Here is a 17057-nt window from a genome sequence, read left to right on the forward strand (position 1 = left end):
TTTAAATAAGATAATTAGCGAGGAGGTAAATAATGTGAATAATAAAAGTTCAAAGGATCATAAGATTCCCGTATAATTTATACATGTATATGCTAATACAATAATAAATAGAATATATAAACTAATTTTGAACCTTTTAAACTTTAAAATTTGTCTTCAAATCTTCAACTTGACGTTAACTTTATTTTAAATCTCATCAATTTATATTATATCATAAACAAATAACATAGTATTCAGATAACATATTTGACAAAAACTACTTATTCTAAATAAATGCTTCTACTGTTTTAACAACATTATTATATGACTTGTAATAGTTATAGGTTGAAGCAAGAATTTAAAAGAATAGTTCCAAAAAGACAAGAGACTTTGTTTGTATATAGTATTGTGTAATTCAAACTTATTTGTCTTTTAGTTTTCTTTCTAGTCTCTTTATCAAAGAACATCCTTTTCTATATTTATTGAATTTTTACTTTAAATTCAAAATTTTACTTCCTTTCGTTTAAGTTCAAAACTGAAATCAGACTAAATTAAGACACATAAAATAAAACTCACAGAATATATTTTTAATTTTTCACTTGATATTTTTATTAAAATTCGATTAAATCTAGATATTATATTCAGAAATTTCATATTAAAAGTAAAACTTATCATAATAAAGAAGATTTTATACACAAAAAATTTTGAACACAAACACTCAATTAAAATTAAAAATAAAGAAATATTTATCATTCCACCGTTTCGATACAGAGACCACATGTTATCATCTAGCTTCCCCCAAGTCAATACAGATAAGACCAGTCAAATGCAGAGAAACTGCATTGGAATGTGCTATACAGGATATCCCTTTCATCATTATATAAACCTGACCCCCTTTTATGACATTTTATAATTCTCAGAATCCATTTAATATTTTTTTTCCCCTTTTATTTCTCCTTTGCCTTGCCTTGTATCTAAATATATTTGTGTTTCTAACATTATAAAATTCCACAAAACAATGGAAGCTAATAGTAACTCTTTTCATGTAGATTCTGTTTTTCATGTGCCCATTAAGATGTCTGGTTTGCTGGAGGAACCAAACAATATAACAAGTAGTAGTACACTACCAAATTGTGTTTCTCAATTTTATTTGCAAGAGCTTTCTGTCAATATGAGTAATAATGTTCATGAAATTAGCCATAATGAACCTTCTCATGTGACAAACAAAACCAATTCTTCCTCCCTCTGCTCTACTCAATCCAAGGTAATTCTTTTTAAATATTATTTTGTTTCGTAAAGTAGGTCTCTTTTCTCTTTTGATAAATCTTAAATTTTAACTTTTCACGTGATATGTGTAATAGTGTAAGACCAAAGATATATTTTGTGTATCTTTAATTCGACACCATAACATTTAAAAATCTTATTTACTGTTCTTTTAACTTTGTTTCAACTTTCAAGTAAAAAATAAGACAAATAAATACAAACAGAGGGAGCATATGATGTTCAAAGTTTTATAGATTGAATTTATTTTTTTTTATTTTTTTTGACGAAGTGGTAATTATTATTTATGATTTGTTAGAATGTAAGAGATGGTGATGATGGGAAAGGGCAAAAGAAAAGAAATGGTAATGTAAAAAGAGAGAAAAAAACAAAGGAAAATAAGAAGAAAGCCCCTGAAGAGGCCCCTACAGGATATGTTCATGTTAGAGCAAGGAGGGGCCAGGCAACTGACAGTCACAGTCTTGCTGAAAGGGTAACTAATTTTCTACTATACAATTAATCTTCTTATTTTTTTGATTCCAGTCTGGTGTCCGATATCAACATTGAAGTTATAGCATTTCTAAAACAAAATTCGTATCTTAAGTTCAAACCTGACACCTCTAGCAAAGAGAGAAGCAGTTTAATTCATTGCGCCACATCTTTTTGGAGTCTCCACTATGTTATACATATTGTCTGTGTAACCTATTCATAAATTATACTCCCTCCGTTTCACAAAGAACGAGCTGGTTTGACTTGGCACAGAGTTTAAGAGTATAGAGAAACTTTTGAATTTCGTGGTCCTAAAATAAAGTTAGGTTCAATGTACAAAATTTTCCTTTGATCTTATGGCCTTAAACATGTCACGTGGAAAGCTGAAATTAAAATGTTACCAAAAAAGAAAAAGATCATTCTTATTTAAACAGACAAAAGGAAAAAAGATCATTCTTTTTTAAATGGAGGAAGTATTACACTAATAGATTAATGTCATATTACAATATAGTTTTTACCCATATAGTGTATATAACTAAGTTTATTACAAATCATGTCTACCTCTAGTTATCTTTCCATATTAGTATTCTGAAAATTTTTATGACATAATTTCAGGTGAGGAGAGAGAAAATAAGTGAAAGGATGAAGATATTGCAAGCACTTGTTCCAGGTTGTGACAAGGTAGATCAAGTTTCAGCACTTTGTCTTTCCTTTTTTTTGGTAGAATATATATACTCTTCTAAACTTGACGTGTTTTATTCAGATTACTTTGCCCATCGATTACCTCGTTTTAGTATAATAGCCAAGTTTATAGGGGTAATCAAGACTTTTGATAATTCAAGAGAAATTTGAATAAAACGCGTCAAAGTTATAGTGGAACTTCTATTTTAATATTAGACCAATGTTTAACGTTGAAATCAGGTAACTGGGAAGGCCCTTATGTTGGATGAGATAATCAACTATGTCCAGTCCTTGCAAAACCAAGTTGAGGTAAGAAAAAGAAATAAATTAACCATCTATAAATTACTTTTAGTAAAAAAAAAAAATAGAGAAAAGGGAAATGAGTAATTAATCTATTTGATTAAAACATATTTATTGTGTTTAAAATTTTTCAGTTTTTATCCATGAAGCTTGCTTCTTTGAACCCCATGTACTATGACTTTGGCATGGACTTAGATACTCTCATGGTCAAACCTGATCAGGTACGTACGCAGAAATTTTCGTAAGCTGTGTCGATATTTGAATAACTAAACCATATTTAAGCCTAAATTTCTATATACATATCAAGTAAAACAAAACGAAACAGTATCTCGTGTCACAAAGATATGTCTATTAAGCTAAATCTTTTTTTTTTCTATTGAATTATAATCAGAGTTGGAGTGGCTTGGAAGGACCATTATTAGAGAACACAACTAGTAACTATCCTCACTTGGATAGTTCAACATCACTTATGTTTCAACAATTGCATCTACCAAATTCCGTTTCTCAGGTATTCAATAGTAAAATAATTAATATATCCATAGATACGTCATAATATTCTTTCTGTTTCAAATAGTTTGTCCTATTTTGACTTGACACAGACTTTTGAATCTTTGATGTTATAAAGGAAAAGATATTTTAAATGAACTAATAAAAAGTATGATAACCAAATTGAAACCGAAAAAATATTGTTCAATAGGACAAAAACCTAAAAGACACTGATAAAGATTGATCTATTGTCACCACCCGTTTGACATAGTATTGTACTATTGTTTTCACATTTTTTTTAAAAAGTGTATGATATATATAATATGATTGATATATATATATATCTAACATGGGCAAATATGTTTTTAGGGTAGTGGACATGTATTATGGAGTGGAGATGACCAAAGACAAAAGATGATTATTAATCATTCAGAATTGATTAGTAATAACAACAACTTGTGTGTCCCTTTCCATTAATATGAAACCTGTCCTACACAACACCTGGTGAGCTATCCATCACTCTCCTTTTAATTATTACTCCTTTCAATGGTTTATTTTATTTGTTCGGTATTGACTTGACACATCTCTGTGCACAGTAATTTAGTTGTTTGTCCAAAATCATTGATGTGAGAGATCTATGGATGGGATGGATATGATAATTCAAGAGAAGTGAAATATAGGAGATCTTTCATGTGGACATACTTTTGTTTTTGTCCAATTATCTGGCTTCCCAGATTTGCAACTTCTGGTGCATTGTCTCTATGTAATAAATTAGGAACTTGAGTAATTGTAGACAGAATTTAAGTGTATTGTTTCATAATGCCAGTAAATAAATAGTAGTATTTTTTTTATTTGTTGTTTCATATTAGACGTGTCAAATAAACAGATTGGGCTAATTAATTTGAAAGGATTAACATGTTTTGAGAATATTGATATGGGTGGACTAACCATACAAAACTTAACATAATTTAATTCGTTATATAAGTTTGTGAAGATTCACAATTATAGGGGAATTAAAACTCAAAAATAAAATTAATGAATATTTGAAGGATAAAAAGTGCAAATTTCCCTAATCATATTAAACAGAAATAATACAGAATACGGAAGCTTCTAAGAAAATACCTTCAATAAGAAAATTTTGTTAGTTACTGATTTCTTTGTTAATTTTTATGTCAAATTAAATTATATTACATAAATTAAAACGGAGAAAAATTACTTATTATTATTTATGTTAACGTTGAGTAGTACATCTCTGGAGGACAAAAAATCTGTCATTTGACCACCCATTAGAAACCTTTTCTTTGGAAGTACGTTACAAATTGAACTCAACGTAAACAGTGACATACAAATTGAAGAGTTTTTTTTAGGACGATATATAGTTTGATCTAAATAATTGGTGCTTGATGTTCGATGTATAAAATATTATGGTGTTAGTATATCAAGCGTTGAAAATGATAATATCTAAGCGGTATAAAATATACAATATACCTATGATATAAATATTAGTGAACTAGTGATTATTTTGACAACTCGATTTATAATAATTTGACCAAAGATATTAAATTCACAAAGATGAGATTTGTGGAAAACAAACAATATGTTGCTCATTTGATGACACTTGAGTGATAAGATCAAATAATTTTAAGTGCCAACTGCACTTGCCTCCAATGTAGTTAACAAGTATATATGTGGTTTATAGAGACATTCCATGATATTTTTTTGTTAATGGGAGACATATAAGACTGTTTTAGGCCATGTTGAAATAGTCACTTAATCAACACACCTAGCTAATCATAGTTAATTTGTTTTATTAACAACAAAGCAAATGAAAGGTTTTTCAATCTTTAATACTATATCAACTAATCATCAGACAACAATTAGTACCACCAAACTAAATTATAGAAATGTCCAGTTATTAGGATTTGACACCTAGCTTTGGCTTCTTAAAATAAAATAAATAAAGTGTTATTTAATTGATAACTGGTAAGTATTTCTTCATTCTTAATTATAGATATTAAGTTTAAGTCTTCTTGGGTAAGGAATTATTCTTGTTAGAGAGCATTTTATCTATCTCGATGTAAATTCAGAATTAATCGAGTTTTAATATAAATATGGAATGCTTGCCGAAAAATAAAAAAGAATATCATTTAATGTTTCCATTAAGAAGTCTTATTAAAAAAAAACTCATAAAGTAATTGAAATAAAGTACTATTCAATGTGAGTGGTGACACCCCACCCGCCCACAAACTCCAACCCCATCAAACCCTCTATTAAGGAAATTAAATAGATACAATTTGAAAAAAAAAAAAGGTAAAAGAAATAGATGCAATTTCTTAAAATTGTTTAAATGAGATGTTAATATGATAAAACAGGTGTAAACGCGGAAGCAAGCAAAGCAAATCTCGAAAGATCATGAGTAAGAAGATAAATGAGAAATATATCAAAAGACACAACTTAATGTGGTTCTGTCAATCGACCTACATCCACAAAGGAGATGAGCAATCCACTATAAAGATGAGAGTACAAAATACAAAGAGAAACAACCTCAATCAATTCACTCAGAATACATGGGAGGTTCACACAAGTGATAACGTATTAAACTTGTGACCCACAAATTCTCCTCGTAACCAAAACTCTCAAAGTCATTAAGACTACATTGTGAATGTTGATTAAGTTCGAAGGAACATGTTTCTATTTATAGAGTCCTAAATCTTTTTGCTACAAGAAAAGGATTAGTCAATCCAAACCTTTTTCGTAAAAGAAAAATCTATTTATAGTAAGAAATCAGAGCAAATAAAACTCAATAATAAGAAGATATATCAAACTTTTTTTAATGATAAATTTATACAAGTGACTTACTCGTATAAATATCTAAGTTGAATAATTTTATTGATATAAAATAAAATTTAATGACTTTGCTATATCTTTTCTTATAAAATATTTTTTTATACGTAACGACCTGGCGAACACACCATTAATGAGACGTGGCCCTCCTTCCCCTACAACGAATACATTCAATATTGGAGACATCATCATCATGAAGAAGAAGACAAATTAAAACATATTGGGTCAAATTTAATGTTCTTGTCCATTTGAAACTATTCAATTTGTGTTGCGTGACATTTATTGATCATAGAGAAACTAAAATTCAGATATATAAACTATAATATTAATTTATATAAAAGAAATATATAAAAGTACGATAGTTTTATTGGTTGATTTCTTGAAAAATATGAAAGGGATAAGGAGTGCATGTGATAAAGAAGACACATGGTGTATATGGGCAATTACCAAACTCTCATTTTCAAACCCCATACTAGGTCGGTCTGTGGGTGGTCCTCTCTTAAGTGTTGCACCTCATGCCTAAGGGCCAAACCGACTTGGTCCCACCACAACTTTTTAATGTGACGATATAGAACCAGTTAACTATAGATATTTTGTATGTATCTCATGACTCAATTAATTTAAAGAGAGATTTAAAAAAATAACTTTAAATATGAGATATCTGATTACGTCGAAGATTTTATTTTTTTAGGGTAAGAGGTTAGATGTCTTGTACTTTGAGATATCTGATTACGTCAAAGGTTTTGTTTTTTTAAGGTGGAGGGTTAGTTGTCTTGTACTTTTCAATAAGGAGATGACACTGATATTTAATAAGGTGGTATCCCCTTGTGATTACATTAAGGTATACTTGTCCAAATTCTAGAGAAGGTCTATTAGTCCCAACATACTAATTATATGTGTGCTTTTTTAGCATTGATTTTTTTTTATTTTTTTTTAAAACCATAAAGTCTAATAGTAACAGTATACAATTGAACCTTTCATGATACATGTTTATAGTTCAAAGCCAAATTATAGGCAGTGTTGATCTCTCTCTCTCTCTCTCTCTATATATATATATATATATATATATATATTATTACAACAAAAATAAAAATAAACTTTGTCTAATCTACATTGGGTTACATGAAGGATGAAGAGCTCATCCTTATAGTGATCAATAGGAAAAAAGTATTTTTAATAGTGGTGGAAGCATATATATTATATGTGATTTACCTTATATTTGTGCAAAACATTATTATAAGACTTGAATTGTGACCTCCCGATGATGATTTTTGGCTGTTTTTTTCAAGTGCAACCAAAATAAGAAAGGAGAGAAGGCAAGAGGAAACAAATGTGTCTACATAACAACATTAAAGTTTGGAATGGAGTGGGTGTGTGTTATGTTCCTAAAATACAAACATTTACTGCTGCAAAATTGTTCTCTAATGTTCTGGTCCTCCCAAAAATGTCTTTTCCAATAGAGCTAACGAAAACTAAACTTTACCAATGGTATTCCACATCGATGGTTTCCAAAAAAAAAAAAAGCTATTGAGTAACATGACAAGCATCAATTAAATATGAAAGGACCAAATTGATTGCAAGTGACATATATAAGTCAATCGTCAAGCTAAATCAAGATTTATACATGGTGAATGAGCCCCTCCAAAAGCACCCATCCCCCCTTCATCCTCTGCATGTTCACGAGGTTGGTCTACCACGCTCTCTTTGTTTCATATTATTTATCCATTTTTCCCTTATAACGTTTCTGAAATAATAATAAAAATAAAAAGAATAAACTTGCACATTCGTTGAACATATATCAATTACTCATGTAACGAAAATAATGACATTTGATCTTGTACGTACCTTTCAATCTTGATCATTTTTCGTATTTTTCTTAGATCGAATCTCTTCAAACTTGATGAACATGGAATGTATACATGTGCATGAAAGATAAAGGTCTTGCATGACGAAAAATAGCCTTTTTTGATAACTTCAGATGACCGTCAAAAAAATCATACAGGAAAGAGATATTTCTTTTAAACGGATATATATTTGCTCCTGAATGGGAATTTAGGCCAGTCATCCTTGGCTATCAAAGTAGGCTCTTTATCTTCTTACAAGACCTCTCTTTCGATCCTAATCAATTAATCTTTATTTATTTCTGCATGAGTCTCTCAGATTAATTAGCCAAGGATGAAATTAAGCCTAATTAAAGTCATTTTTGAAGGATTAATTGATGAGATCATAATCAAATTAATCCTACATAAAGATATTTTAATCAGGCAATAGTCATCCTTGGCTATCATATTCTTATTTCATACAAAATCTTTTATCTTTGATTAATTTCTACTTGGACTCTCTTATTAATGACTCATCCAAAGCATGATATATATAGGCCAGGTTGGTAGCAGAATATTCATCATCTATTATATATATATATATCCGAAAAAAATAGAATATCATCATCTATTATATATATATACATCCGAAAAAATTAACTCTATGTGATTTTTTCTAATAAAGGAGTACTACTAGATGAGCCCCATATACCCCTCTAGCTGCTAGGTGAAAATTTTCTGACTACAAGGATTTTTTTGTAACTTAATTATATGCACGACACTATAAGAAATTCTTACACTATTATCGTATTTAAATCATTTATTGCTTATCATCTATTTTATTTAGCAAGTTATTAATTATATTTATTATTATACACGGATAATTATTAGATTTATTTTTTGAGTGATCCGATAAATATAAAATGACACACACCTTAATACCTCTTTGCTTGACAAGATTTACCACGTGTAGTTCTTCTTTATTTGAAATTTTAAATTTATATATATTATATATGATGAATGAATCAATTAATTATCCTCAATAGAAACGAAGGAACATATTCTTATTTGTGCTAGGGACCAGCCATACGAAATAGAGATGTTGACTTAAAGAGAATACGAGGTAGACATTAACTAATGAATGGAAGTAATAAAATACATAAGGCATATTTTGATTATCAAATCAACTTGTAAACTCAAAAATATCATGTTATGAACCATCTATACTGGTAACACATAATTAGTTATTGGGCCGACAAGAAGCAACAAAAATCGGAAGGCCTTCTCAAAGGTTGATGTAGGATCGGATTCAATTAACAACTAATTAAAAAGACGATGGATGAGAAAATACGAATTATAAATTTTTCTTACGAAGAGTATATATTCCCTTTCCAATTGTCTTGCTTCTCATCTCTTTCTAGTTCTTACAATCCTTTAATTTTCACAAATATTCAATTGTTATATTTCAAGAATCATATCTCTTCATGCAAACTAGTATAACAAATTATTCTTCAAAAAGGCTAAATTTAAATTATAACAATAATTGTATTTATGGTACGTTAATTGTACTTAAGATGAGTAATTCTTAAAATAGTAATGATCTTTCTAGTCGAACTATATATATATATTAGGGGTGTACATGATTGGGTTATTCGGGTTTTTTAAATATTAAATCAAATCATTTATGTCGAATTTTTAAATTTATAAACCAAACTAAACTAATAAAATTCGGGTTTTTCAATTTCGAGTTTTTCGGGGTTTTTTCGGATTTTCTAATTTTTTGGTGAAGTATTCATAAAACATACTCCCTCCGTCCAGAATTGTTTGTCATGTTGCGCTTATCGAAAGTCAATTTGACTAATTTTTAAAGGTAAATTAGATCGCATTAATTCGATATTTTAAACAAGAAAATAGATATTCTAAAACTACATGAAAAATACTATAAATTACAATTTTTTGCATATTAATATGATGAAAAAATACATTTTAAAATGTTAGTCAAAGTTTTTATAGTTTGACTCTAAAAATAGAAACCATAACAAACAATTTCAGACGGAGGGAGTATAATTTACGTGTACTTCAAATATTTCTTTAGTCCTATCAAAATGCAACTATCTAAGTTATTTCTCAAGAAAATAACAAATGATATAATTAATGATACTAAAACATCCAAAAAAATAATAATAATAAAACCGCATAAAACAAATATTGCAAATTAATAAGTCATAATGAAATTGATCATAATTTAAAGTACTAAATCATGCTAAAATAAGTTTAGTAAGTATTAGTTACATGACTAAATCTTAAAAGAAAGTAAAATTAGATCATGTATTTAATTGTCTAAATCTATGTATAACTAAAAGACAAATATTCAACATTATTGTCATTCTTAGTGTTGAATTGATTTTCATTTTGAATTAGTATTAATTTGATTTATTTAAAAACTTTATTATAATTATCAACATGTATAGACTATAATTTTATTAGATCATTAAGAATTCTTACTTCCAAACATGAAATAATTATATTAAAAGATAAAAAGTATAAGAGATGTTTAAAATTATATCAAAGTAAGTATTTTTACGTATAAAATAAAATTTTAAAATTATATATATAATGTCGGGTTGGTTTGATCTCGGGTTGGTTTTTTTTAGTTGAAACCAAACCAACCCTAGTCGAGTTTTTTTTTTTCAACGCCAAACCAAATCAAACCAAATCACTAATTGATTTTTTTTTATTTGATTCAATTAACAATTTGATTCGATTTTTCGATTCGATTTTGTACGGCCCTATATTCTATATTGACTAATTACATTTATAATGAGTTGTTGATATTCTTGATGTTTAAAACTCCCAAAAATTGACACATTTGTAGCAAGCTGTCTGTTTGACATTCCCTTCATCACTTGAAATAATTTTTGAAGAATAAAAGCAAGAGAATAAATAATTTGATCATCATCTCATGTCTATTAAAGTCGTAATAATATGGATCTATTTTATTCTCTCATGACTTTACGATTGCCTTATCTCTTAAATTATTCTAATACTCTCTTGATATGGATCAACTTATTCTCTTTGATATCGTTAATATTAGATCACAGTCTAATATTTTATCAGTCTTGAAAATTATATTTACATAAATTTTATACTGTTTTTCTTCCTAAATAGACTTACAATAAGTGAATTTTTTGTATAATATAATAATGGTGTCTTAAATAGAGTTCTCTATTACATCATTCTTGCACAAAGTCACATCACACAAACAAATCAAATCGAAAGGATGAAATATAAATTAGAACTATCTTCGTCAATTATCCAAATTACTTTCAAAAGTAATTCAACATAATCAAATTTTTAGGACTAAAAAGTAAAACTCTAATTTTTAATATGCTTAGTATTTAGTACATTCTTTTATGTATATTTTACATAAATCTTATAGTGGTAAGAGTTAATTATATTATTTTTTTATTTTTTTAAATTACAAAAATTCCTTAAAATTTATGAATTTCGGATACATCACTAGACTTCTGTATACGTCACTACCATCCGAATACATATGCGAGTGATGTATCAGAAAGGGGATGAGACATCCGGATACATGATTGTACTTTTGGATACATCAGCAGACATCCGGATACATAGGTGAGGGATGTTGTATCTGAAAGGAGGATAGAGATGTATCATCGAGAGGACAATGATGTATTCGAAAGAGATTTTTGATAAATTTTAAATTAGTAGAGAATTGTAGAGATTATGGGAAAATAAGATATGTATTTATGTAATTTTTCCTTCATAACTTTTTGTCTAATTTACTTTTGATTTTTTTTTTTTCAAAAAAATAATTAATCTGTTCTTCCTTTTTTTGGGCCTTACAGGCTAACGGCCCAGAGAGGCTTGATTATTGAGCCTCGTTTTAAATGGGCTGAAAATTTTTTGAGTCCAATTTTTCTTAATGGATTGGGTACTCACGCGTCAAATTCTTCTTTTCTCCAATGATTTCTTATCTAGATCTAAAACCAAAATAATTACCATGATATTCTTAAAAGAGTAAAAATTGCCATTTTATTCGAATTAAGAACTTATTATAATGGAAAAAATCTGAGATAGATTTTTATTTTCAAGTATTTGGTTTAAAATCCTATACATGCGAATGCGATTGAAAACAAAAATATAAATATAAAGTTTAGGTTTAGCATATGTAGCGTGTTAGATGAAGTGCAATACAAAATACAATCATCTTGGAACAAGTAGAATATGTTGTATTTGTAGTATGGCGTGTTAGATGAAGTGCACACATTTATAAGGTGAATAAGATATGACATGATATGCCTTAACAACTCTCAACTTAATAAACATATTGATGTAATTACATATCATGATTGTTTTCCTTATACATCACACCAAACAAACTTTTCTGTGCTAAATCTTTTGTTGGTGATGTTCAAGTTTGCAAAACTACGCTTTCTCTTATCATTCAGTAAACTTTTAATAGAAAAAAAAATGACATTTCAGATCGATCTTTATATTTACGTGTAAAAATGACATTATTATTTTTTTAATAAATAAAAATAATATAGATTTGTGTGAGTATATATAATATTAGTATACATGATTCAGAGATGGTGATCATGCATTTGAATGGAAAAAAAAAATTCGTCCTTCTGTATATGATTGGTGAACCCTTTTTTATACTATGATAAACATTTCTCGATAATCCAAAAGTTTTGGCCTAAAATCATTTAAAGAATTGGACTTTAAATTTAATAAAAAGATGCATCGAACCTTGCAAGAATAATTAATAGGACAGATGGAAGTATTATAATGCTCATAGCCATAAAATAAATCCATAAATGATAAATGTTGGCATTGGCACTTCATAAGTTGTTGATTGACAGACTAATATAAGCTTGAAAATGTAATTAATTACATAACAATCTAGATACGTAACGAGAATAGATTAATTACGCTATGAAATATCAAAAAAAAATTAAGTTTTTAAGACGTGACACACTTCTTAACAAAGTTAGTCAATGCCATTAATTTGTTTATTCTCAGACTTTTTTTAAAACTAAAAATAGTTGAAAATCCCATTAGAAAAAGGGTGATTTTGAAGAAAAAAGATTAACTAATACATCTTTTAACTTTAAAAAAATTATTCTTTTTGAAACGTAATATCAATAAAATATAAATATCTTAGTTTTAAATTTATAAATATTCACGCATAATAATTCTTCTAATTAATTAATGCATTGTTTAATTTTTTTCTCAACAAGACGAAGTGCACAACACCTTCTTTAATATTTAATTAATTTGGTGCTATAAGTAGAGTATTAAAAGAACTCATAATGTAGAATAAATAACTTGTTTATAAAATTTTGGCATTATAGATTAGGTATGAGACACATTTACCGTGTTTCATGAGCTTTGTTTTCAATTTTGATATTATAACTCTCTGACTCATATTAGATAATGTTAGCATATCATTAAAAATATTTATAGATTTACGAAAAACAAAATCCACTAAAATTTCTTAACCTTTACAATTGACTGTTTTTGAAAATAAACTATAATTACAATACATAAATATTGTAATAATTTAGAAAGTTAATAACCTTGGCATGACTGATCTGAATACTTCTCTATATTAATCTATCAAAACAGTTAGATGACACTCTCAATTTCAAGTAACACTATGCGAAAAACGACATATAGCACTCTTTATAAATGTCACTAAAGTTTGTAGCGATACTGATTCCAATGACGATTAACTAATGTCGATAAAAACTTTATCACTTTTATCAATATATACATTTATTATCGCTAAAAATTATTTTTATCGCCGTATAACAATAGCTAAATCCAAATAATGCACGTAGAACAAGATAGCTACAAAAACTCAAACTAAGGATTATATAATTTCATATATTATATATTAAAAGTAGCTAGCAACTAGAAGCAAGTAATGATTACACCAAAAACTAAAACAACCTACAACAACATTGATAATTGTTTCTACTTGTTAAACCATGATTTTTCTGGATTGATTTGCTGAGATTATAGTGAGGCAAAGGTAGAGTATCATTGCAATGTAAGAAAGCATGATACTATGTGAAACTTTTCGACAAAATTTGTCAACATGATCACAAATTGGCAGCCATCCTGAATGAGTCTGTCCATATTTTCCCACATATCCAACTGCTGTTGCTGCTGCACATCCAGCCAGTAGCAATGCCATCGTAATCTGCACTCACAATTAGTGACGGAATCAGAATTTTCATTAAAATAATGTAAAAAATAAAGTGAATAACCGTATTTTTTCGAAGACAAACTCTTTCTTCATTAATTAAATCCTATCTGTCTTTGTCTCCGGAAAAATCAAAATGCATTTGTAAGTGACGTCTACGTTTAAGCATTTAAAATGCATATTGAGTGACGTTACTTATAAACTTCAATGAATGCAAAATTGTACTTGTATTGGTTAATATTTTGTCCAGATCTACTGATAATTAGTGATTTGGACGTACCAAATCATGAATGAACATGTAAAAATAGTTCTTTGGATCAGAACTTTTATGAGCAAGAACAGAGGCTACAATTAGGGACAAAACAGAGAAAGCACATCCAACCATATTTGTAATAGCAAAGAACCTGCAAAACAATACCCAAATTTAAAATTTTTTCAAAAAATAACAGAGCAAAACCGAAAATTTAATTTTGGTTTTACTTGAAAGCTGAAGAATAACTATAGCGTGCATCCATTTCAATGCCAAATACAGTAACCGCTTGTTTGCTTGTGAGAATGATGGAAGTTGCTGCCAATGTGAATGCAATTGCCAAAATTCTCAACAGAATTTGTGTTGACAACAAACATTTGTCAGATTTCATTATTGGGTTTTGCACATTTTGATTTTGCCTATTTTTGGCACCAAAATTCTCCATTTTTTAGGATCTGAAGAAAAGAGAAGAGAGAAACAAAAACTGAAATGAATAAGTGGGCGAGTGGACGTTGCTGCTACTATTTATAGAGAGAAAGTTAATGGATCATTTTTAAAACCGACAAAAAAGCTACTTACAAGTTTTAAAACTGCCCACTAACAAAAAAATGCATTAATTCTCGGGGAAAATAAGTAAAATAATAATAATTAATTATTCACTATTTTTGTTCCACTTTTAACTATCATACTTTCCCTTTTTTAGAATCAAACCGTAAAAACTCTGATTAATATTTTATAATATATTTTTTATTATATTGTATGAAAAATTACAATATTTTTCAAGTAGTTTTTGAATACGTATATCTTTTATCAAATTGACTTAATAAAAATACAATATAACAAATAAAAATAGACGAAAAGAGTACTTTTTATTTATCCAATCGATTGAAGTCTTTCATCGAGTTAATTATTTCTTTCGTTCATATTTATTTATCATATTATATTTTTATTAATTTTTAAAATTAAATTAAATTAAATTGATTTTAACCGATAAAAGAAAAAAAAAGAAGTGTGTTATAATTTTCAAATCAAGACAAATTAACCAACCGACAATCAATTTGTGACAAATTGGGAGTTAGAGATCCAAGAAAAGGCAGACTTCAAAACAAAATTGTCTAGTGAAATTACCGAAGTTTTGACCAAACTAAGTCATTATATAAAGTCATTCATCAAAATAATATGTTTTTTTAAATTTTACATAATTAGTATAAACGTATTTCACAGTAGCGTTTTAGCATATATTTTATTTTTTAAAAGTTGATGGCGTCAGATTGATATACGTTACTCATAGTAACATTTTACTCCTAAAACGTACTCAAAGTAACGTTTTAGGAGTAAAACGTAACTGAAAATGACGTTTTAAGAGTAAAACGTTACTTACAGTAACGTACATCAACCTAATGTTGTTAGTTTTTAAAAAATAAAATATACCTTAAAATGTTACCGTGAAATACGTTTATACTAGTTTTGTAAAATTTTAGAAAAATATATTACTTTGATAAATTATTTTATATAATGGCTTAGTTAGATTAAAAATTCGAAATTACTAGTATAAAGTTAAAATAACTTCGACAAGTACTATGAATTAGGTACCACTATCACATTCTCGTACCATCTTCGTTATTATAATTAATATTATCATCAGTTATATATTACTATCATTGTTAGTTAATATATATATTCTTCGAATACTATTTTAATATGATTAATTAATTAATTAATATCGTATCTTGCTACAACATTAACTATCTTCACGTATGATTATCACTTTCATCATTTCTAGTTAGTAAAACCAACCATTAACCTCACAACAAATCATTTTTACTATTACTTACACATAAACATTTCATTTTTAAATTTAAAAAATAATTTTATTTATCAAAAATTTTATATTTTTCTAATTATTTATTACTTTCTTTATTTAAATTGTTATTTATTATTCTAAAATCTAAATAAATTACGCACTTGTATTGAAAAATAATTAAAATCAAAATTACATTCTAATCATTCACACATCATTCGTATTTAAATATCTTAATCTTATTAATATAAATAAATGGGATTTATTAAACTAACTAATCAACTCCATGTTTCAACTGGCTCCTGCCACTAACCTAACTAAACGCCACAAAATCCTCTCCACCATCTTATAATCGGTTTAGGTACATCATATGGGCATATTCATTCTCATTTACTATGTCTAAATTAGAATAAAAAGTATTGGTCCGATAAAATTCAATAGTCTTAATTCAAATCTTATTCATAAATATGAAATCACCTTGACATATACTTTGTGTTTCATATTAAGTTCATTTTTGTGGTGTTTATTAAGATATAAATTAAATTTAATTTTTTATTTTTATCCTTATTAATTATTGTTAAATTTATGATTAAAGTAACTAAATATTAATTAATTATTAATTTCAATATTAACTAAATGAAGGGTAAAATTGAATACTGAACAATTAAGTTAATTTGAAAAAAGAAAAATACCTAAAAAAAATTTAACTTAATATGGAATGGAAAGAGTACATATAAAAATAAATTATAAATTAAGTTGCTTTGAGACATTTGATGTTTATATTTCTTAGCAGTTTGATTCATGTTATTATCTCTACCATTCTTAGAATCTATTGATGAAGACCTTGTTAAATGCAGTCAAAGCATGGAGAGATGGTACAAAGCATGTTCATTAATGAATGTG

At 27.5% G+C, this 17057-nt stretch overlaps 2 protein-coding genes across 4 annotated transcripts; one reads left to right on the plus strand and one right to left on the minus strand.

Annotated features, from left to right (window-relative positions):
• The first annotated feature begins 885 nt into the window (after positions 1–885).
• LOC107022667 (transcription factor bHLH137-like) lies at positions 886–4046 on the plus strand. Of its 2 annotated transcripts, none has more exons than XM_015223265.2 (8): positions 886–1243; positions 1559–1732; positions 2344–2409; positions 2650–2718; positions 2859–2930; positions 3101–3217; positions 3565–3699; positions 3792–4046. In XM_015223265.2, the coding sequence occupies exons 1-7, from the start codon at positions 998–1000 to the stop codon at positions 3670–3672; spliced, it is 852 nt and encodes a 283-aa protein (XP_015078751.1). In that variant the 5' UTR covers positions 886–997; the 3' UTR covers positions 3673–3699; positions 3792–4046. The 2 variants fall into 2 exon arrangements, with proteins under 2 accessions (XP_015078751.1, XP_015078750.1); XM_015223264.2 differs by having other exon boundaries at positions 887–1243; positions 2844–2930.
• Positions 4047–13746: 9700 nt separating this feature from the next.
• Positions 13747–14832, minus strand: LOC107022892 (CASP-like protein 1F1). 2 transcript variants are annotated; one of them, XM_027918075.1, is made up of 3 exons: positions 14584–14832; positions 14486–14507; positions 13747–14100 (listed from the first exon to the last, which is right to left on the minus strand). In XM_027918075.1, exons 1-3 carry the CDS (start codon positions 14796–14798, stop codon positions 13879–13881), a joined length of 459 nt encoding a protein of 152 aa, XP_027773876.1. In that variant the 5' UTR covers positions 14799–14832; the 3' UTR covers positions 13747–13878. The 2 variants fall into 2 exon arrangements, with proteins under 2 accessions (XP_027773876.1, XP_015078956.1); XM_015223470.2 differs by having other exon boundaries at positions 14384–14507.
• Positions 14833–17057: the final 2225 nt, after the last annotated feature.

This window comes from Solanum pennellii, chromosome 6, assembly GCF_001406875.1.
Source record: "Solanum pennellii chromosome 6, SPENNV200".
Taxonomy (NCBI): domain Eukaryota; kingdom Viridiplantae; phylum Streptophyta; class Magnoliopsida; order Solanales; family Solanaceae; genus Solanum; species Solanum pennellii.